Genomic DNA, 22,319 nt, shown 5'->3' with positions numbered 1-22,319 from the left:
TGGGAGCAGCTACTCACAAGCCACCACCTTGAGCACCCTCACCTTCCTCATCTGGAACAGCTAACACCCTGGATCTTGTCCCTCGCAGGTCGCCATCCCCATGAGGTTCAACGGTAAATCTGGAGTGGAAGTGCGGCTGCCAAATGACCTGGAGGATTTGAAAGGATACACATCTCTTTCTTTGTTTCTCCAAAGACCTGAATCAACAGAAAGTGGGGGGACCGAGAATATGTTTGTGATGTACCTCGGAAATAAAGATGTAAGTATTGCTTTGACGTTCCTCTTGTTTTTAAAACAGAATATGGTTTTTGAGATGCGTGACACGACTGTGTCACTGCCATTGACGCAGCAGGAGGAAATGCCGTCGCCTCTGATGGCTCCACAGGGGGATCTCCCGTCAATTACCGATTGTCCTTGGCTGGGGGATCGAGAGGCCTGGCCTGATGGGCCCGGCATGTGGGCACACATGTATGTACACGTGAGCACGTCCACATCTGGGGTTGAAGATCAGCACCCCTCCCCTTACAGCCAGGGCTGCAGTACCAAGGCTTCATGGAGATCAGAGTAGTTCTTCCTCATAGTGCTGGACTCTGTCCTCTTCTCAGGGCGCCCAGCCGCAGACCCTTCCACGTGTCTGGGGTGGTGACCATCTGTGAATGAGGCCTAGAGTGAAATGCAGCCTCTCCTGCCTCATTAGTAAGAAATACAGTTGCCCCATCTCTATAATTCTAAATTCTTTAAACCACCACTGTTACAGGCATTTCAAATAGTTTATTTTAGCTTTTAATCCCTCCTCTTAAAATACATCTATTCTACCTAAGTGTCAGAGGAAAAGGTAATCACTGACTAGGTTATTCTACATGATTGGAAAAGAAATTCCTGAAACGTGGTTCTCAGAAATTCTGGGCAATTAGGAAATGGTTGGCTGTCACTGTGGACTTCGTATTTAAGGATTCCTAAAATCAGCACTATTACTGGTCACCCATTCATGCTTCAAGGTATTGGGACTTTATTTGTAACTTTCTTATGACATGACTTTTTGCTTTGTATTATGGCAAAATGCACATGACTGCTCCCTCAGCAAATGTATACCATATACCTACTAGGTACCATACCCTGTATTTATGATAAACAAAAATTTGTTTCCTGAATGTACTTAATGTACACTTAAAACAGGTTAAAATGGTAAATTTCATGTTGTTATATATTTTACCGCAGTTTTCAAAAATTTGTTTTTACCTAAGGTGCTCACATTCTAACAGGGAAGTAAGGTACATACGTCGCTGACCGTGATAACACAGGGTGAACAGCCATGCCCAGAGTGTTGAGGGGACCTTGTATGGGGCTGGAATAACGTACATGGTTTATCTCCCTTACCAGAACAAAATGGAATGGAGGCCTGAACCCGTATATGGTTCATCTTTATGTCAGGTGCTTGGCAAATATTTGCAGATTGAGAGAATGGAGGAGTGGATAAATCAGTGCCCTCATGATAATGAGAGCAAAAACAGCACAGACATTGTCAATTAACTGTGCTGTCTGTATTATCTTATACCAGGGTGCGCCTCATGCATTCTGTCTGCCCAGGATGAACTGAATGAAAGCTGTTAGTTATTAGAAATGCGCTCTCTTGGGATGGGAAGTTGAGAGAATTCAGTATGTGAAGTGCTCTGAGGTGGCCTTTTTGTCTCCAGGCCTCCAGGGACTACATAGGCATGGCAGTCGTAGATGGCCAGCTCACGAGTGTCTACAACCTGGGAGGACGCGAGGCTGAACTCCAAGTGGGCCAGACCCTGACCAGGAGCGAAACTCAGGAGGCAGTTATGGACCGGGTGAAATTCCAGAGGTGCGAGTCTGATTGGTTACTGCTCTTTGTTAATCTGACCTACACTCGCCAAACTTTCATTGTATGCATTTCTGAACCCCATTTTTAGTATTTTGGCTTTGATTTCTTTCATCTTCTCATAAATTTTTATATAACCTTCTTATCTAATTTATTTTTAAACAGAATTTATCAGTTTGCAAGGCTTAATTACACCCGAAAAGCCACATCCAGTAAGCCAGAAACACCTCAATTCCATGACATGGATAGTGGGGATAGCAACACGCTCCTCGATTTGGACCCTGAAAATGTTGTATTTTATGTTGGAGGTTACCCGTCTGATTTTAGAGTAAGTGTGAATGTTTTTTCACGGAATGAAAATATTTAAAATTTAATTTGGCATAATGATGTTTTAATCAGTTATATACAAAGTGGATTTAACTATGTATTCTTACAGGATATCCAGTGACAATGGCTAACACTCATTGAGTTCTTTTATGTGCAGTGATCTAGGCTTAAGTATATTAATTTAAACAAGCATCACTATCTTTCCTATTTCACAGATGAGGAAACTGAAACAGAGAGGTTGAATAACCTGCCCAAGATCAGACAGCTAGAAAATAGCAAAGCCAGAGTATCTGGCTCTAGGGTCAACATGCTTACCTGCTATGTTATGTTGATGGTTAAAAGTGATAGAGTTATACTGTTTCCTGGTCAGCCTTTTCATTGTCCTTTGTTCAATTAGTGGAAGATTTTTTGGTTTTGTTTTTTTTAGCTTCCTAGTAGACTGAGATTCCCTCCATACAAAGGTTGTATTGAATTAGATGACCTCAATGAAAATGTTCTGAGCTTGTACAACTTCAAAAAGACTTTCAATCTCAACACGACAAAAGTGGAGCCTTGTAGAAGGTAAATAAAACCTATAAGCTGGTGTCTCTTTGTGATTTCGGTAGCTTGCAGTTATATTACATAAAATGTGTGTAATTGTTATTTAAGGAATGTAAATTAAATAAGAAAAAGTCTTTTCCTTATTTGTATAAAATATTAGATTATAGAATTTTCTCGATTTTGAAAAAATAAATCTTTCTTCAATTTTTGGTGCCTCCTACCACAAAATATTCAGCATTAGTTGGTACCTGATTTAGGCACAGACTATTTATTTACTGTAAACGTCAAAAAAAAAATCGTGGTCCATAAAGTACACCATGACTTTGGCATATGAACCTATTTGAAAGTTGCTGCCTTGAGCTCCTGACCTACCCTATAGTTTAAAAGATTTGGAAGATTCTAATACGAGACAGACTGAGTATTTACTACTCAGAACAAAATTATATTTCAAGTTAATAATTTCTTATATTGCAAGATCTTCAGCTGCTGGGCCACATCTTCCTAAGTAGACATTTTCAAAAGGGAATCCTGAATAGTATCCCTAGGGTTGAGCTAGGGTTTGATCATCATAGAGTGTAAGTGCACATCCAGGAGAAATAGTGGGCTGTGGTGACCTAAATGGGAAGGAAATCCAAAAAAGAGGGAATATATGTATATGTATAGCTGATTCACTTTGCTGTACAGTAGAAACTAACACAACATTATAAAGCAACTATACTCCAACAAAAAATTTTTTTAAAAAGATGTTTCTTCTTCTTTAACAAAATCATGACAACTCGATTGCATGGGCTTTGCTCCCTTTTTCCTCTCGTATTAATAAGAACACTTTCCTGGCAGTCCTTTGCTGCTGTGTTCTAACTTACCATGATTGGTGTTCACAGGAGAAAGGAAGAATCAGACAAAAATTATTTTGAAGGTACAGGCTATGCTCGAGTTCCAACTCAACCAAATGCTCCCTTCCCAAACTTTGGACAGACAATTCAGACCACCGTGGATAGAGGTTTGCTGTTCTTTGCAGAAAACCAGGTAATCTATAACAAGCATCCAGATACTACCAAATATGTCCATTCATTTGAGCAATTTGGGGGTAACTGGGTTATTACAAACAACCAACGGATCTGAAAAACAATGTGTGAATGTTAGCTGCATTCTTTCCCTTGGCTCAATTCTACTTTCTTTGCCTGTGCGAGTGTGTGTTTTAGTAAGGCATGTAATCCATAACTTGAGAAGATGCCACCAAAATGTGGGAGAAATTGCCCCTTTCCCATTCTTTTGTGTTGTCAGTTTTATTCTTTGAAAACTACTATCTGCCTAGTAATCTACTTATTTTCTGCCTAAAAAACGTAAAAAGACCTCCTGGGGTCTCTGAAAGACTGTTTGACCTCCTGCTGTTTGGTTCTTGGTCGGACTGTTTCCAGGCTGTATGGGATTTTGTCTCTGTCTGACCCTTGACTTGCCAGGTCTAGGAAGCTTCTCTGTTTTCAAGCAGCTAAGGTTCCTAGAGGCCATACTTAAGTCTCCTAGTTTAGAAAAGACCAAAAGTGACCATCTATGAGTGATCGTCAGCGCCATCTGCTGGTAGATGGTGCTGGACTTAACCTCTCCCGAGAGCAGAGTGCTTCTGTAGCTGCTGCGTAGGTAGTATTTGTGGAGAAATGTGGATCAGCCCGTGGGATCTCCCGTCTGAGAATGCAGGATTGATATGGAGCTTGGGATTTTACCAGACCCTTCTGTCTGCAGGGTAGGGACACAGACCTGGTCCAACTCTCCTCTCTGGGGTTGGTCTGGACTCCTCAGGAGATTCCAAGGCTGAACCAGTTCTGATGGTTTGGGGAGGTCCTGACCTGCCGGAAGAATGCAGAGAGCTGAGCAGTCACACAGCATCTTCAGAGCAAGGCAGTTGTTTTCCAGAACAAGGTCTTCTTTGTATTACATTTCGAAGTTCTGGGAGACTAAGAACAAGAAATACTACTTATAGTAGAAGAAAACTTATGAAATGCCATTAGTAACCAGATAAGAGAAAATTATCTCCAGTGCTGCTGTTAAGTAGGATGCAATTCTATTATTTATGAGTGTGATGAACCCTCACTGGCTTCTAAGAGCAAGGTTTAGGATCCAGATAAGGACTGATTTTCCTTTTAGGTAAGGACTCTGGAAGTAGACTTCAAAGAGAGTTTCATCAGGAAACTGTGTAAGAGCCAACTTTCAAGTCCTATACCAGACATTCTTCAGCTTACCCTTCCACTAAGGAAATGGTTGGCTCAAGTATGTGCCTTACACCATGATGGGGATGCAATTATGACCCCTAGTAGGTTTGTGGCTGGCTCAGCAAGGTGATTAGTAACGAGAGAGAGAGAAAGAAGAGAACAGGGTGAAGGGCAGAGAGACAGACTTGGGAGTCATGTAGAACCTAAGTTCTGTTAGAGATATTCTGAATTTGAGATATCTGTGAGGCATGCAAGCAATAGCAATTAGGCAATCAGATGTACAGACCTGGCCCTGAAAAGACAGGTCTAGGCTGGAGAAAAATATTTGGGCTCATGGGCACACCTGAATTGGAACCACAGAAGTGACTGTGATTGCCAAGGCAAAGAGAGTAGTGGCAGGGAAGAGGCCCTATTTGGGGTCCCCAAGCAACACTTAAGTGAAAGCTAGAGGAGACATAGGAATATGTCAGAAAACACATGGTGGAAAATGTTTGGAGTTTGAGGAAGACCCTACCTCTCTCCGACAGGTAGCAGTCATATTTTCAAATGATATTAATGATCTGTAGCTTTTCAGTTTCCATTTTTACATGCTGGTTATAGATTGTTATAAAACAAAATTGTGACAATAGCTAGCATTTATTGTTTCCTTCCTGTGTGCCAACCACTGTATATGATGCGTAACATGATTTGCAAGATTTACCCGTCATACCCATCCTCGGAGTTGGATATTACAGCACTATTGTTCCTTTGGACTAAAGAGGCAGCTGAAGCTGAGAGCAGTCTGGAATTTGAGAGCATCCCTGGTTCCAGCGTTCTATCTCTTCCCGAGTCTTATGGTAATCTACATTGTTTCCGTGCTCTAGGACCGCTTCATATCTCTAAATATAGAAGATGGCAGTCTCATGGTGCGATACAAACTGAATTCAGAGCAACCAAAAGAAAAAGGAATTAGAGGCATCATAAACGACGGGAAAGATCATTTGGTATATCCTTCGAGTCTGTTTATTTGAATTGTTAAATGTTCTCAGTCCTTAAGTCAGTACTCAGAACCCTTTTCTATTACCAGATGAACTTATAGTTATTAACTGAGAGACACGTCCTTTTAAAATCTGAACATTTTGGGCATGAAATATGTAATATCTGTGTGGCACAGATAAAACATGATTAATTTCAAATGCAAACATTTTGGGAATTCCCTGGTGGTCCAGTGGTTAGGGCCCTCCGCTTTCACTGCCGAGGGCACAGTTTTGATCCCTGGTCAAAGAACTAAGACCCTGCAAGCCGCATGGCACAGCCAAAAATAACAAAATTAAAAAAAAAAAAAAAGCACACATTTCTATTTAAGTGTTTTAATAATTTTATGCAAATGAGCTACTGCTCGGAGCCCATGTATATATACCACGTATATAAATGAACCTGAAGGAAGGCAAACACATAATCCCTCTGAACCACTGTGAATAGGATTCTTTTATTTCTCATTGCTTGCTGATTCATCTCTCCTTTATCTCAGATTCTGATCAAAATTGGAAAAGCCCAAAAACTTATGCGGATAAACGTGGACTCTCAAAGCATTAAAATTGAAGGTGATATACTTGATTTCAGCACATATTATCTGGGAGGAATTCCAATTTCAATCAGGGAAAGGTAAGATGATTTTTTTCTTTGAAAGAAGCAGATCACCTCTTTTCAGAGTTATGATTGCTCCTGATTAGTCTACGTTTTTTTTTTAACGTAGATTTTATTTATTTACTTTTGGCTGCGTTGGGTCTTCGTTGCTGCGTGCGGGCTTTCTCTAGTTGCGGCGAGTGGGGGCTACTCTTCCTTGCGGTGCGCAGGCTTCTCATTGTGGTGGCTTCTCTTGCTGCAGAGCACAGGCTCTAGGTGCACGGGCTTCAGTAGCTGCGGTGCGTGGGCTCAGTAGTTGTGGCTCACGGGCTTAGTTACTCTGTGGCATGTGGGATCTTCCCTGGCTTGAACCCAAGTCCCCCGCACTGGCAGGTGGATTCTTAACCACAGCGCCACCAGGGAAGTGGTAGGGTCTACCTTTTTTAAATTCTAGCAAAAAGCAAACACAAAGAATTAACTTTTCAGGATTAACAGTGTTAGCCAACAGAGTAAAACAGGCTGTGAATACTGGATAACCGGACTGGCCATTTGAAAGAGGCTGGCCGGGGGGGAATTGTGTGCCACCCCCCCCATTGTCATTCCTGGGAGGAGAGAATCCATGAGGAGTAGGCTTGGTGTTGACAACGCTGCCAGTAAGAACAGGGGCTGTGGCCTGGGGCCCTTGAAGACACAGAGGAGAGAGCAGGTAGCCCCTGGCCTGACAGGCGGCCCTGGACACTGAAAGCTGGGGCCACTCCTTCAGGAAGTACCTCCTAGGATGGAAGGCACATCTGTATCACCTGCCCCCTTACGTTTATTGAGCATGGACCAGGGGCCTGTTTCTTGGATGAGTGAGTACATGAATGAATTAAATTAATTTGAATGGAAGTAAAGCTTAACCTGAATGAGAAAAACGAACACCACTTTGAGGATACACTTAAAAATAACTTTTACATTTTATTAATATGTGTGCATCCTACAAAAAAGGCTTTTAGATACTGGCAATGATGTGTGTGGTACAGCCTCATGACTAAGCTAAGAGCACTCCCAAAACGTTTGGTGATGATTACTTTTATACAAGATCTGAGGTAAGTTAACTCTCTTGCTGTTATTAGTCAGTTGGAAGAGCACTGGGTGTGACGTATGAGGCCTTGTGCAAAGGCGGTCTTTCTTCTCAATTCCTTACATGTTTGAGCAGCTGTCCAGCCTCAGGATGGAGGCACTAATCTTTGTGTTACAGTTGTTAGGGGTTGCCCCCCAAGACAGAAATATGGGTGAGAGAGTTCAGCACTTTGATAGAGTTTGGGAGTGAGTATCTTTACTCCCTAGATTCCTTGAAGTGGAAGGGACCGTGCAGATGGTGGTATGTAACCTCTGAACTTTACTGAAGAAATTGAAAGCCAAAGAGGTGATATTAATATTTAATATTATCAGTGTTAAATAGCAATTCAACCGTGAATAGCTAGTTATGAATGGCCAATAATCTTGGTTTTATTCAATTAAGTGTAATAAATAGAGTAACCTCAGGTAGCACCATGGCACGCATCTGAGGCTATCATTTATTTGTTCATTATACAAGCGCTCACTGGGTGTCTAGTGACGTCAGGCAGTGTGGTCGGTGTTGGGATGACAACAGCGAACAGGGCAGAGCCTCAAGTATAGCGGAAGGGAGACGGTAGAATGAGGCCAGTGCCATCAGAGGGGAAGCTCAGGGTGATAGAGGGCCCGGGGAGGGAATCCACCCAGTTGGGGTATCAGGAAAGTGGTCTCTGGCTAGACCTGAAAGACGCTGACATACGAAAGTCACCATATGTGAGGAGATAAGAACTGGAGAAAGTGTGAACTCTCAAGAGGACACCATGAAGCTGGCCAGGGTTGCCACACATGGCTGGTGTGGGAAGCAGGGACCAGACCACAGAGGATCTTGAAAGTCACAGTAAGGAACCATTGGGGGCTCCAGCAGAGAAAGGACATGATCAGATTTGGGTTTTCAGTAGCTTGTTCTGGTGCAGGGAGGAGATTGGATTAAGAGGGGAAAGGCAGAGGCAGGTAGAAAGGTTGGAAGATGAGTGTAACAGAGGTGAGAGAGGCGGGTGGCCCGACCACAGAAATGACAGTGCAGATGGGGAAAAGGAAGTGGAGTCCCAATATACTTAGGGCAGTGGATGGGCAGTGCTAAATGGTTGCTTGGGTTCAGGGAGCACTCAAGAGGGACACCTGGGCTTTGATCTAGCGCTTGGACAGATGGCCAAAACCAGCAGAGAAACAGGGCAGTGAGTTCAGTCTCAGGCTGAGTCCCAGGAGCCCAGGAGACAGCAGGTGGAGATGCCCAGAAGGGGTGGGACAGAAGGCCTGGACCTTTGCAGAGAAGACCAGGCTGGAGAAAGGATGAACAAAGCTTGGGAACAGGTGGCCATTGAGATTAGACGGGCAGGTGGGCTCCCAGAGCTGTGAGGGATTCTCAGCGGCGATACGAGAGCCACTGGTTGGTGGTTTGCCTCCGTGTGGTGTCAGCGGAAGGTCCACAGACAGCAATGTGGGTGCCAACCAAGCAAGGTTTCCTAGAGAAAAGTAGTGGGTGAGGATCCAAAGAAAAGGTTCTAGTTTCGGCTCAGCCACCAAATAGCGGGGTGACCTTGGGTTAAGTCAACACTCAGCCTTTCTTTGACTTTTTATCTCTGTCCATTAAAGAAATACACATGGATGTCGTTATACATATATGTACAGATAGACATATAGAATCTTCCTAGTCATTTGTTTTAAGGACTGTTTCCATTTTCTGGGCAAGTTTATACTTCGATTATTGATTCAAACCACAATGACATGGAACATACAGGAGACAGAGGCCAATTGAAAGATTTCACTGAGCTTTTACTCTCTCATAAGTAACACGCTAAACAATATTCAGCTGTTTCTGGCCCTGCTTCATCCCTCTGCTGCTGTCCTTGATGGTTCAGAGTCCTGAGAACCCCCTCTGACGTGGGTCACAGAGGATTTCTCCTGAGAACCCAGCAGTTCTTTCAAAGGAGGGAGACGCCCCGACCCCTGGCGTTAGTGGAAGACAGTCAGTGCTTGAACCTAATGTGGAGAGAAGCAAGCCTCGTGTAATCTCTAAATACAGTAGCTTTGACAAGAGAGCTTGTGGGTGTGGTGTTTTCTCCTCTCTCCCTGTAGTGTACCTTCTGGGAATGGGGACCCAGATCTTGGAATGACTTGTTCAGGATTACAGTCAGAAGTCACAATCTGTTAATCCCATCTGCTTCCCATGAGAAGAGGAAATCCTCCCTAATTATGCCAGAGGGCCTCAGACCAACAAGAAATACTTCCTGCGGACCTACATCATTGCATCACAGAGTATAATAATATAACATTAAAATGAAAATGATTCCAAAAGTAAACATCAGGCAGGGATCTGCTGGGCATTTACTGATACCCAACATGGAGTTTGGTATTAGATTTCGCTCTTATGCTCTCTGAGATCAGCCCACGGCAGTTAGGACCAGGCTAAGCCTTTGTGAACCGGTTGGCCCATGGTGTGTACACATACCCCAGCGTATTAACCCATTCATACCACAGCCTACGCTCCTCCGCAGTCGTGGTCCTCTAGCAAGTGTGCTCAGACCCAGAATCCTGGAGCAAACGTGGAACTCTAGGCCCTCAGATGAGCCAGAGTAACAAGAACACCTCAAAAAATAGTGGAAATAAATCTTTCCTCTTAACACTTCTGCTGTGGATAACTGTTCCTTAAAGAAAGAGTCAGGATCATTCCAGTGCTGTGGGTACACAACCGTATAAGCGTAGAGAGCAAGGGCTTCAGGTCACACAAGTTTGTGCGACACGCTGACCACGCAGATCCCGATGCTGCCCACTTCCTGCTGTATGACTTCGTGCAAGTCACTTAACCTTCCCAAGCCTCCTTGTACATCTGCAATGTGGGCATAGTGATGGTCTAACTCTGAGAGTGGTTGTGAGATTCAGAGTAAAGGAGTTAGCACAGTGCCTGGCACATGGTAAGTGCTTAATAATGTCAGGTAAGAAAATATCTCCCTCGAAAGGTTATTGTGAGGATCCGATAATAGTACCTTGCACAAAACAGGTGCTCCATATCTGTCGGTGGCCTTTCTTTCCCCTTTACTCTTCTGCCACCCTATGCTTCCTCCAACCTCTGCTTTATGGAAAAAAGGAATCAGGAGACGCTGATGAGTCTAAAACATGTTGAAACCCGAGAGAGAGAGAATGCATCTAAATATATGTATAAATAGACGAGCTCCAGCAATGAACTTTCCTCCTTTCCTGAGGCAGGAAGCCAACTTTATAAAATAATCAAGCTCGTGCTGTAATGCCAGTGAGGATTCATTTCTTCCTTTTCCTTTTAATGAAATTTAATTTTATGCATATTACTTGTAGCTCAGGTCTTTACAATGAATTGAATAAAAATGAAGGCAGACCCCTTTCCATTTAGAAAAGTGAGCTGCTTTAGGGATTTATAATGCAGTCAGCTTTGCGTTTCTCTTAGTACATCATTTGCTTAAGAAACACAAATATTTGCCCGGACTTCAGTCATTTCACGTATGTGAATGTTTTTATGTGACGTCAGCTCCAGACAGATCCCAAAGTCAAATCAAAGGGGAAATGTCAAAGCAGCCACGTAGGAAGAGCTGCTTTAGAAATTGCTTCGTTATAATGATGCACTGATGTGGGGATAGTTACAGACGATGCCGTCTCACGCCGAGTCCTTTCTCTGTACCGGCTACCACTTGAGTGTGTTAACGCGTAATATCTCATTTAAACTCAGGACAACCCTGGGAAGCAGATTACCACATGCACATTGTATAAACGAGGAAACAGAAGCACAGAGAAGGCAGCAGGGACAGGCCTCGAACCCACGCAGCCTGGCTCCAGAGTCCATGGCTCCAGAGCAGCCCCTCTTAGAAGCACCTCCTGAGTGCATGTTCATGACCACATGCCACGGAGGGTTCCAAGCACTTCCCGGATGTTAACTTGTTTAATCCTCACAATGACCTCTTGCCCAGCTTGCACAGTTAGGAGGTGGTGGATACAGCATACGAGGCCAGACAATGCTTTCCATTGTTCCAGCTTGGCACTGATTAAATACCAAGCCGCATTTTTCATAATTGACTAGGACCAAAAAGTAACAGTTTGTTTCTTCTGCGTTTACCATGGCTGACTTAAACATGGACAGGAAAAAAGAGCAAAGAGTTTTCTACAGTATTTCTGGCTCTTATAAGTTACTTATTAGGTTATTAATATTGAATATATATTTATAGTATATTAAGTTATTAATATACTTTTAATTCATGATGCGTTACCATGACTCCGGGAGGGGACGGAGGAGCAATTCCAGATATTGTACAACTTCTATACCTTTTGGGGACGCTGGCCATTCTTCTTTCAACGTTGTTGTGTTCACTTTTAAAGCTGAGAATGCAAATCACACAGAAAGGAAATAGATTTCCCTAGCATCGCAAAATAAGTAGCATTCTAGAAATCCCATGAGAAGAGATAAGCGTAAAACATGTACTTGTTCGTGGGTGACAAGTAGTAGGGAATGAGTGCCGTGTTTCAGCTCCAGTTCCCCGTCAAGCCTGCCGTGGTCCATCTCTCCCGTTTTCTCGAATCCCACATCAGGTTTAACATTTCTACACCTGCTTTCCGAGGCTGCATGAAAAACCTGAAGAAGACCACTGGTGTCGTTAGACTGAATGATACTGTGGGCGTAACAAAAAAGTGCTCGGAAGACTGGAAGGTAAGTGAAGAGTTCCAAACCTCGCAAAGGAATGCTCCCCAGCTAACCCGTGCTAGGCATTCGTTAACACACCAACTTTTGACGTTTTCTGGTAGCACACAGTGTTACTGTGAACTGGTTCATTTATTACACTCCCCACGTACTTGCAAAACCTCTTCAGGCTTGCATATTAAATTTGTAGGAAAGTAGGAATACCAGCTGTACACACAAAAACGTACAGATGATTGGTAAATTACCATGCAGACAAGCAAACTGTTTCTTCCCATGGATCACATGGACTGGTTCGAGTGAGGTGACGTAGGTTAAGATACTGTATTTCAGCCATGACATAATTACAGTGCCGGTAATTTATTCCGTGTTTTCGTTTCAGCTCGTGCGATCTGCCTCATTCTCCAGGGGAGGGCAGTTGAGCTTCACCAATTTGGACTTCCCGTTGCCCAGCTACTTCCAGGCCTCCTTTGGGTTTCAGACCTTTCAACCCAGTGGCATCTTATTAAATCATCAGACAGGGGTATGAAATATTGTATGAATACTGAACAAGATTTAAACCTGACTCAGGTTTGATGTCAAAAACAGTAGAGGGATTTTGAAGGTAAATTTGTTGGGCATTTTATCTATCCTCACACAGTAAATGCTATTGTGGATTTCAAACATGGAAGCTGTTGCCCATCCTGGGGTAGGTCCTAAAAGAAATCAGGCTTAGAAAATACACTATAGTTCACAGAATTGAATTTGTGTGTATTCATGAACTCATTTTCATTCTTTTAGGTATATTTTGTGAGTGAAGGTGAATTAGAACTGTTATAAGTAATAATGTAGCTTTAATTTTTAGATCTAAGAAAAGAATCAGAATGTACCCCCATTATTCCTTTGTTATTCCACACAAGGTAGCTCTTCAGATTCCTTTTTTAGCAGCAGCAGCTAGTTGGACAATATTTACATCGGAGAATGGGAGACAGTAAGGTCCTTTGCTCTTTGTTCCTGTACAACAAGCCACAGAGATTCTATAACTTAAGAGGATTTAGCCGGTGTGGTCATGTAGGCGTAAAAGTCAGCTAATACTCAGAAATCGCCTAGTGGAACCAGTGGGACTTTAAAATAGAAGTAGAAGTAGGACACTGTTCTTCTTGGATTTGTTTCTTCAGGATTGCCAGCACAACGGACAACTAGTATATGTTGTAAGGAAGGACATAGCTGCCTCTGTGGTTATGTCGTAGTAGAACGCTTCTCCTCTCTTGCTATCTTTGTTCATCAGCAGTTCGAGATCTTTTTTTAAAAACAAAACAAATACCATATGCTAACACATATATATGGAATTTAAGAAAAGAAAATGTCATGAAGGACCTAGGGGTAAGACCGGAATAAAGACACAGACCTACTAGAGAATGGACTTGAGGATATGGGGAGGGGGAAGGGTGAGCTGTGACAAAGCGAGAGAGTGGCATGGACATATACACACTACCAGACGTAAGTTAGATAGCTAGTGGGAAGCAGCCGCATAGCACATGGAAATCAGCTCGGTGCTTTGTGACCACCTAGAGGGGTGTGATAGGGAGGGTGGGAGGGAGGGAGACGCAAGAGGGAAGAGATATGGGAACATATGTATATGTATAACTGATTCACTTTGTTATAAAGCAGAAACTAACACACCATTGTAAAGCAATTATACTCCAATAAAGATGTAAAAAAAAAAAATACCCCTGAAAAAGCACATGCCAACATTTAGATTGTGAGAGTGGCTTTTCCATCAGAGCAGGATGTTTTGACCCAGCTCTTTTGACACACACTCCTTGTTTCCTCTACCAAGAGTGGGGACACTTAGTACCCAACATACAAAATGGTCCAAAACAGGGGGAAGAATGGGCTTAGCAAAAGATGAGATCAAAAAAAAAAGATGAGGTCACTCCTGGACAATGCAGGAACCCTTCAAATATCCTAGGAACACTGCCCTCAACTTCTTAATGGATTAGCTAAGGAATACATTTCAATTAGCCTTCTTTTATCCAGTTTATAATGAATATTGCCAATTGAAAAAAAATCAACATAAAGTGAAATTGACAATGGCTACAACCACACACTATAAAAATTGTTTTAGGCTAAAAGCTCACTGACAAATCACATCTGGTTGAAAACTGCAAAAATCGTACCTGGTAGGAAAAAAAATTAACAAAATTTAAATGACAACTGCTAAAACTACAACACATTTTTAAAAATTAAGAATTGACAGAAAGAATCAAATCATCTTGCCAAATTTTGGATCTTCAGAATTTGACCTTGGAAAATTGAACCTCCTAGAAATTAGGATCCGAAAGTAAAAAATTCATGACTGAAGAGAAGCTATTGTTGTAATCATCTATGAAAATAAATTGATGAATCAAGTCTTTGTTGTAAAAATGTATTCAGAAGAACATCGATGCTGGCGAAAATAACTTCAGCAAAATGATAGTGAAAATAGGAAAATTTAGAAATATTTTAACTGTTTTGTATAATTGATGGAGAAATTAAGGGACTTCCCTGGTGGTCCAGTGGTAAAGAATCTGCATTCCAATGCAGGGGATGTGGGTTCAGTCCCTGGTCAGGGATCTAAGATCCCACGTGCCATGGAGCAACTAAGCCCGCCACGCCACAGCTACTGAGCTCACACACCACAACTACAGAGCCCACGTGCCCTGGAGGCTGTGTGTCACAACTAGAGAGAGATAAACCCACAAGCCACAACTAGAGAGAAGCCCACGTGCCGCAACCAAGAGCCCTTGTGCCGCAACTAAGACCCAACACAGCCAATCAATTAAATAAATAAAATTTTAAAAAAGGAATGCCTGGATCAATTTATTTAAAAAAATTTGATGGAGAAATTAAGGTGGTTTATGAATATAGGTCCATAAAATGCTTTTGACAGATTCATCAGTGTTGGAATAATTTGCTTAAGATTTTTATATTCATAAACGTGGAGTCCAAATATTCAAAAATAATCTTTAGATCAAAAGAGCAAAGTCAAAACATTGGGGTCAAAACATCCTGTGTACCTAGTTTTGATCATATATTCAGTATTAATACATTCATAATCATTAAATGCAGATGGACTGCACTGATGGGTACGTTCTGTGATGATTTTAGGCAAGCAGCCTACAGGTCATCCTGGAAGATGGCCACATTGAACTGAGCACCAGGGACAGCAGCAGCCCAATTTTCACATCTCCACAGACGTACATGGATGGTTTACTGCATTACGTGTCCGTAATAAGCGACAACTCTGGGTGAGTGGAATGGCTCTTCTGCCAGAGCGCTAAGAATTTTACTTTATTTCGTTTAATGGAATCTTCTAGTATCTTTTCTGAGAAATATTTGGCCTTAGCATTGACACTATTTTACTAGTAAATCTTGGCCTTCTTCCTGGTTTTATATCAATTTTCTCATTTAAAAAATCAACAGTTGGGCTTCCCTGGGGGCGCAGTGGTTGAGGGTCCGCCTGCCGATGCAGGGGACACGGGTTCGTGCCCCGGTCTGGGAGGATCCCGCATGCCGCGGGGCGGCTGGGCCTGTGAGCCATGGCCTCTGAGCCTGCGCGTCCGGAGCCTGTGCTCCACAACGGGAGAGACCACAACAGTGAGAGGCCCGCGTACCGCAAAAAAAAAAAAAAAAAAAAAAAGTTTAGTGAGTTATTTCAGGTAGAAGATTTTGCGTCTGAATCAAGGACACTCAGTTGCCCACCTGGCGAGAATCGTTTTCCCCAGCTCTTCTCACTCCTGTTTTGTTTACCTCCTTTTTTTTTAGGCTCCGGCTCCTCATTGATGACCAGTCTCTGAAAAATAACCAAAGGCTGCTAGGCTTTTCAAATTCCCAGCAATCCCTGCGTCTGGGTGGGAGTTATTTTGAGGGCTGCATCAGCAACGTTTTCATCCAGAGGTGGGTGCCGTTTTCTGTGCGTGTACAGCTGATGAGAATGGCCTGTGACCCAGGGGACTTGTCATGGAGGGCTGCATCTCATCCCGCTGACTTTCAAGATGACCTCTTTGGCACGCTAAACACATTAAAAGCAAACTAACTGAAAGCTTCTGGGCTCATCCTACCTTCGTAGGAGCAGCCTTGGAACACAACCTTGGAAAAGGTTTAATTAAAATTTACTTTCACATTATGGCCTTTTAGATAAGAGCAAAACTCTCCCCTGGGCAGAGGGAGAGCCCAGGACTGGTCATGAACCTTAGGCAGCCTGTTAGGAGCTTGTGAGCTGCCATCAGGGCTCAGCAATAATCATCAGGTAAAGCAGATTTACCCGTGAGATTTTCCTACTGAAATGCAGTGAGATAAATCCTTCCACAAACTCACTTCTGAAGTTTCCTCTTGTTCACCGTCATTCTAGGTCATCCAGTGTCTGTGTTTGTCCTCTCTGCATATTTCATTTTCATATTTCTATGTGGCTCCCACTCCAAAGAACTATAATATTCTGGCTTTGCTGCAACGCTGGCTATTCAAGGCAATAAAAGTTTCCCAAGGCCTTCTGCTGGCGAGGCATGGTGCTGGATATTTAAGGGAAGGCAGAGGTGGGTACAGCATATTCTCATCCGCTATGAGCCTAGTGTTTCCTCTAGATATCCTGTACGGGGAGATGAAAGTTTACCCAGAAATCAGGACAGTAAGAATGTGTAGTTTTGAAACGAATCCTCCCCGCTAGTGCGTCTTCCTTGATATGTCAGCGTTCGTTTCTGCCCTCATTCCAGATTATCAGAGAGTCCCGAAGTCCTAGATTTGGCCAGTAAATCCACCAAGAGAGATGTGTCCCTGGGAGGCTGCAGTTTAAACGAATCACCTTTTCTAATGTTGCTTAACGGGTCTACAAGGTTTAACAAAGCCAAGACTTTCAATATCCACCAGGTGAGTATCAAACACCCTTACCCTGGGTTTTGCTTCTTTCCAGATGATTCTCATAAGAGCGTCCTGCCTCACCGGAGATGTTGGGGAGGGAGGGATGTAGGTCACCTGATCCGGTGGTGCCCAGTGCCTCCAGGAATAATGGGTCATCAACAGTTGGATTACACCAAAAGGTCAAAGTGGTTTCTGTTTTAGCTTTTATTTTGTATCTTGAACGTTTGACAATTTTTGCAGTCACAGAACAAATAGAACCTTGACTGCGGTTTCTCAATGTCTGCAGCTGATGTCTTGCTCTTTTGACACTTCTGCTGTGTCTCCAGCAAGTACAGTGATTGCCTCTAGGATACAGGGCTCACGGCCCTTCTCCTGCCCACAGGCCCTCCTCTGCCTGCATCCTATGACAAGATACACACACGCCCCCAGGCCTTGCCAAGACCAGTGTGGCTTGACCTTGACTGCACGTTAGACACCCTGGGAGCTTTTACAATCCCAATGCTTGGGTTGCATTCCACTCAATTAAGTCAGATGCTCTTGGGATAGGTCCAAGCGGCAGGAGTTTGTAAAGGAGTTTTGTAAAGCTCCCGGGTGATTCTAGTGTGTAGAACTAAGAGAGGCTGAAAGGAAATGAAATTCCTTGTTTGGAGGAGTGGAAGTTTTGTCGTACACTGAACACAGGGTTAGAACTTCAAAAAGTTCCTTGCTCTGCCTGAGGTCTACAGTGTGACCTCCCCATATCTGAGGTTACAATTAATATGATTAATGGATAACACTGAACACCTCCAATGTGCCAGGTGCTACGCTGAGCTCTTTAAGTGGATTTCCTTACTAAATCCGCACGTAACCGTATAGGAGAAGTACTATCACCAGCCACATCTCACAGAAAAGGATGCCGTGGCTTAGAAAGGTGAGCAGTTTGCCCAGGCTCCCACAGATGGAAGGCAGGGTTGGAATTCAAACCCAGGCGGCCTGACCCCAAAGCCCAGGCCCTCTCGAGAGCAATGCACTTCCATTCAACCCACTTTTCACTTAACATCAATCACATGCTGCTTGTCTGCCAATATTTCTCCTGCTGCACAATGATTTGGGGAGATGAAGAGATAGTACATAAAAAGAAATTTTTTTTTTTTTTTTTTTGCTTTAAGAAGAAATATATTTCATAAATCCCAAAGGGTTGTCATTTTACTCTCAGGAAAAGAACACCTTTAGACCTGCCCCCTCAGGAATGAAGTCATAGATCCATTTATTTCCCTGTAATGCTGAGAGTTACTGAGAGAGTAAATTAGCACAGTGATGGTGGAGACGGAGCGAAGGAATGGATTCCAAGCTATATAGAAGATGGAATGTACCAGACTCATACAATAATTGAAGGTGGGTGGCAAGGGAGAGGTGGGAGTTAGTATAATTCTGAGGCATCTGGGTGGATGGAGAAGCCAGTTATGAAGAGATGAAAAGGACAGGCCTTTGGAGGGAACGAGAATGAGTGGAGTTTGTGGCATATTGAGTGACAGGTGCCTCAAACAGGTGGAAAGCTGGTTGTCAGGTGTCTCCGGGGGGCCTCAGCAGAGAGAGTGGGACTGGGGCTATTGATGTGGGAGCCCCAGTGAATACACTGTATTTAATGTTCCCCCTGTTCCGTGCAAGCCCCCAGATTAGGTGGAATAAGACATTAATTCTGCCTCCGAAAGCCCAATAACAGAGACAAGGCAACCAAGCTTTGTGGTTAAGTACTGGATTTTGGTGTCAGACTTCCTGGCTTTATCACTTACTACGTGTGTGATCTTGAATGATTATCTAACCTCCCTGTGGGTCTATTTCCTGCAGCGTAAATGAGGATATAGAACAGTAATATCTCATGGTGTTATGCGGGTTCACTGAGGTAATAAATATAAAATGCGTGGCACATGGTAGGCGTGCCATAACTATTAGCTGTTATCATTATTATACACACTAATAACCTAAGTGACAGGGACAAAACGTGCTCCAGGAGTGGTACGCCAGGTATTTTCCTGCTACAGAGATCAGGGGGGTTCCTCTGGAGGAGGTGATACATAGACTGGGCCTGGAGCATGGGTTGAGTTTAGATGAGTAGATGTTGTTGCTACGTGAGCAGAAGCCCAAAGTTGGGAGGCAGGGTGTGGTGGAACTCGCAGGTATAGATGCTTTGCGTGCATTCTCTCTGATCTTCACAAGCCTTCACTCTCTCTCTTTCAGTTCCCACCACACCCCTATGAGAGCAGAATAGAATGCCAACTTTACACGTCAGGAAATTGAGTCTCAGAGAGGTTAAAAGAAAAATTTGCCCAAGAGCACCCAGTAAGTAAACTGGAGAGTCAGAATTGAAACTCAGGGCTACCGGATCCCAAAGAGCGTGCTCTTCATAGTCACTTGCTCAGGGGAGGTAAGCTCAGAGTCACACGCTGCAGCCGGATCAGACAAGCCTCAGATGGCCTGATGTGATTTTGACATTTTTTCTGTAGTCAGCGTGAAGCCATTGAAAGGAGTGCTTTAAGCCATGTTTCAAGACGAATAAACTGGCAGCAGCCCATGGAATGGTTTGGCCTAGGAAAGTTCTACAGACGTGGCGTCAAACTGGCAAAGTACCGGAATGGTCCAGGCCAGACAGTCAGCAGCCTGACCTTCAGGTAGAGGGACTGGGAGTGAGAGGGAAGGAGTGGAAACAAAATATGTCCCGGAGATGAACAGTAGGACGTGGAAACAGAGCACGTGCAAGAGGCCAGGTAGGAGGGTGTCCATGATGCCCAAGGTGTGAGGCCTGGGTGCCTTGAAGGATGATGCTGCCATTAAGAGAATTAAGGAAAAGTTGGTACCAAGAGTGTCTATGAAGACTGTGCATCTTGATGTTACTGCTGCTGACACACGAGCATCTTTCAGGGAGGGAGTGGGCCCCACTGGTGTGAGCCCCCAGCAGGAAGCTCCTGGAGGATCCAGGTCTGGCTGTGATTTTAAACAACTCACTTAACTTTCTGGTGGTGGAACATCTCCACTCAGCAGATAACTGGTATTAAGTCTGCATCCCAAGCACCCTATCCAGGAATCTGGTCAGGTTGGAAAACCTGATCCTGAAGGAATCTGGATCTGTTAGGAAGACTTCAGCTGCTAGGGCTTAACCCTCCGTGGGGATCTATAGTGTCACATTAGGGGACAGGTCGAGGGTGAGTGTGCTGCAGGCCTGGCCCGCGGGACTGGGCTCTGCTTCCCCACAGCCATCCTGGCTCCATCCCGCACAGTTCGGGGCTATGGGCAGGGCGTTCCCTCACCAGAAGCACAGATCTGTGGCTTTCTCTCTCCTCTGGAAGGAAACATTTCTCAGAGGCCCCGCCCCCTGACCAACTCTTAAGGCTCATTGGCCAGGAGGGTGTCACATGCTCGTTCCTGAACCAATCCCCAGCATGGAGAATTCCCATCACTGGCTTCCATGAATGGAGAGCCCCACTGAGCCCTGAGCCCCATGGGAGGGACTGTGGACCCCTCATCAAAATCTGGGCTTTGCAGCAGAGAAAAGAGGGGGAAGGGCTGGAGAGTCTCAGTTCCTTCCAACAACTTTTCTAGTCTCATGTGATGTTTATGATGCTTGTTTTTCTGCATTAAAACTCATTCCTGTTAAAAAGTTCAAAGCATCGTCCAGGTCAGGAGAGACTTCTGTGTGTGGGTCAACTCTGAGGAAAGTGGGGACAGGCTGTGGTCCCCTCCTGTTCTCTGGGTTCTTTCACGGCCCTGCTGCTAAAGCCCAAGTGAATGGCCTGGAGGGGAGATGGCAGATTGGCGGCTCCAGGTCCACTGGCTGTCTGTGTGGGCCTCAGTGCTGCTGGCCACCTGTTGGCCCTCCTGACGGACACTGTGGTTCTTCTGAAGCTCCATGGAGGAGAGGTGCTCTGGGTATCCACTGGTCCCATGTATAGCAGACCTGTGTAGGATGGGAATAACATGCGTCCTCCCCAAGGATGAATTCATCTCTATTGAATTCAGCTCTTAGGATCAAAAGTCAAAACTGAGCAAGGCACTTAGCAATATAGGCATTTTCCAACTCTTGCCTCTGATAATCAGCTGTCCTGATTTTTTTTTGTTTCTCTCCCACACAGCCATGGTGTGACACGCCAGCCGCCTCCCCAAGGAGCTTGAAGGTGAGGGGAGATGCCCAGTCTTGCCCACCACTTCCAGAGGCCCAGGCCAGCCACGGAGCCCTCAGGTTTGGGGACAGTCCCACCAGCCACTTGCTATTCATGCTTCCCCAGGAGTTGCTGAAACCCAGGTATGATTTCATTTTCCTGCCCCAAGCCAACTCAGAATCTGATGCTACCCTAGGGCAGGCTAGCCGGCACGACAGCAGGCACCTGTCACCAACGAAGGGGGCGCTACCACGTTTGCGAAAAGAGGTGCTGACCTACCTGAGACACAGCCTGGGGGCCCGAGCCTGCTTCCTCCCCGCAACTGGGAGGCACACGTGACATGTGCTGCTCAGAGGCTGAAACAATCAGCTTGGCTCTGGTTTAGAATTGACGGTGTTCTAAAAATAAGTCTATTTCTTTCCAAAGGTGCTGTTCATTGCTATGATAAATCACCTTCTCTTGCATTCTACAGTTAGAGGAATATCATTCTTTTAGGAAGACTTGGTGTCAGATCCATCATTTTTAGAGAATACATTTGGATTTTTTGTGCTAACAAGTTGCATCTCTTTTGGGTAGGAGGGAATAAGCAGAGATGTTAATTCTGTCAGAAAAAAAAAAGTAGGAAAACAAGGCTTGTCATTTTCATGTGATTCGAAGGAGACATAAATAAAAAGGTGCCCAAAATTCCTTTACGACTTCTCTACAGAGGCACAATGGCCCAGGGGTCCAAAAGACCTGGCTTTAAGACCTTGGCTTTCAATCCACCCACTCAGCCACTTGCTGGCTGCGTGACCTTAGGCCACAACAGGCCAGTTCAGGTCCTGGGGATGCAGAGGTCAAGATGGGATCAGATGTGCAAGGGAGTTATTATTCCTGTGCAGAATAAAAGGGGGAGAGCAGGAGCTGGCAAGGAGAGCCTTCAGCTGAGACACAGGCCTGAGGCCTGTGAAAGGAGAGGGAAAGGCGGGCGTGGGTGGGACGAGCCTCAGACAGCAGGGAAGCTCCAAGGGAGTCAGGCAGGCCGGTGGGCATCA

At 44.3% G+C, this 22,319-nt stretch overlaps 1 protein-coding gene across 1 annotated transcript in view; it reads left to right on the top strand.

Annotated features, from left to right (window-relative positions):
• The window catches only part of LAMA3 (laminin subunit alpha 3), a 245,134-nt gene that overhangs the window by 209,409 nt on the left and 13,406 nt on the right, over positions 1 to 22,319 (top strand). Inside the window, 13 exon segments of the mRNA XM_032654433.1 lie at positions 89 to 259; positions 1,695 to 1,846; positions 2,009 to 2,171; positions 2,598 to 2,731; positions 3,592 to 3,736; positions 5,781 to 5,900; positions 6,428 to 6,561; positions 12,172 to 12,289; positions 12,660 to 12,800; positions 15,407 to 15,546; positions 16,064 to 16,195; positions 17,008 to 17,161; positions 21,259 to 21,428. Coding sequence (XP_032510324.1) covers positions 89 to 259; positions 1,695 to 1,846; positions 2,009 to 2,171; positions 2,598 to 2,731; positions 3,592 to 3,736; positions 5,781 to 5,900; positions 6,428 to 6,561; positions 12,172 to 12,289; positions 12,660 to 12,800; positions 15,407 to 15,546; positions 16,064 to 16,195; positions 17,008 to 17,161; positions 21,259 to 21,428 — 1,874 coding nt within the window.

The sequence above is a fragment of the Phocoena sinus genome, chromosome 14 (assembly GCF_008692025.1).
Source record: "Phocoena sinus isolate mPhoSin1 chromosome 14, mPhoSin1.pri, whole genome shotgun sequence".
Taxonomy (NCBI): Eukaryota; Metazoa; Chordata; class Mammalia; order Artiodactyla; family Phocoenidae; genus Phocoena; species Phocoena sinus.
The sequence above is the reverse complement of the archived record's forward strand: the minus strand, read 5'-3'. Positions and strand labels throughout refer to the sequence as shown.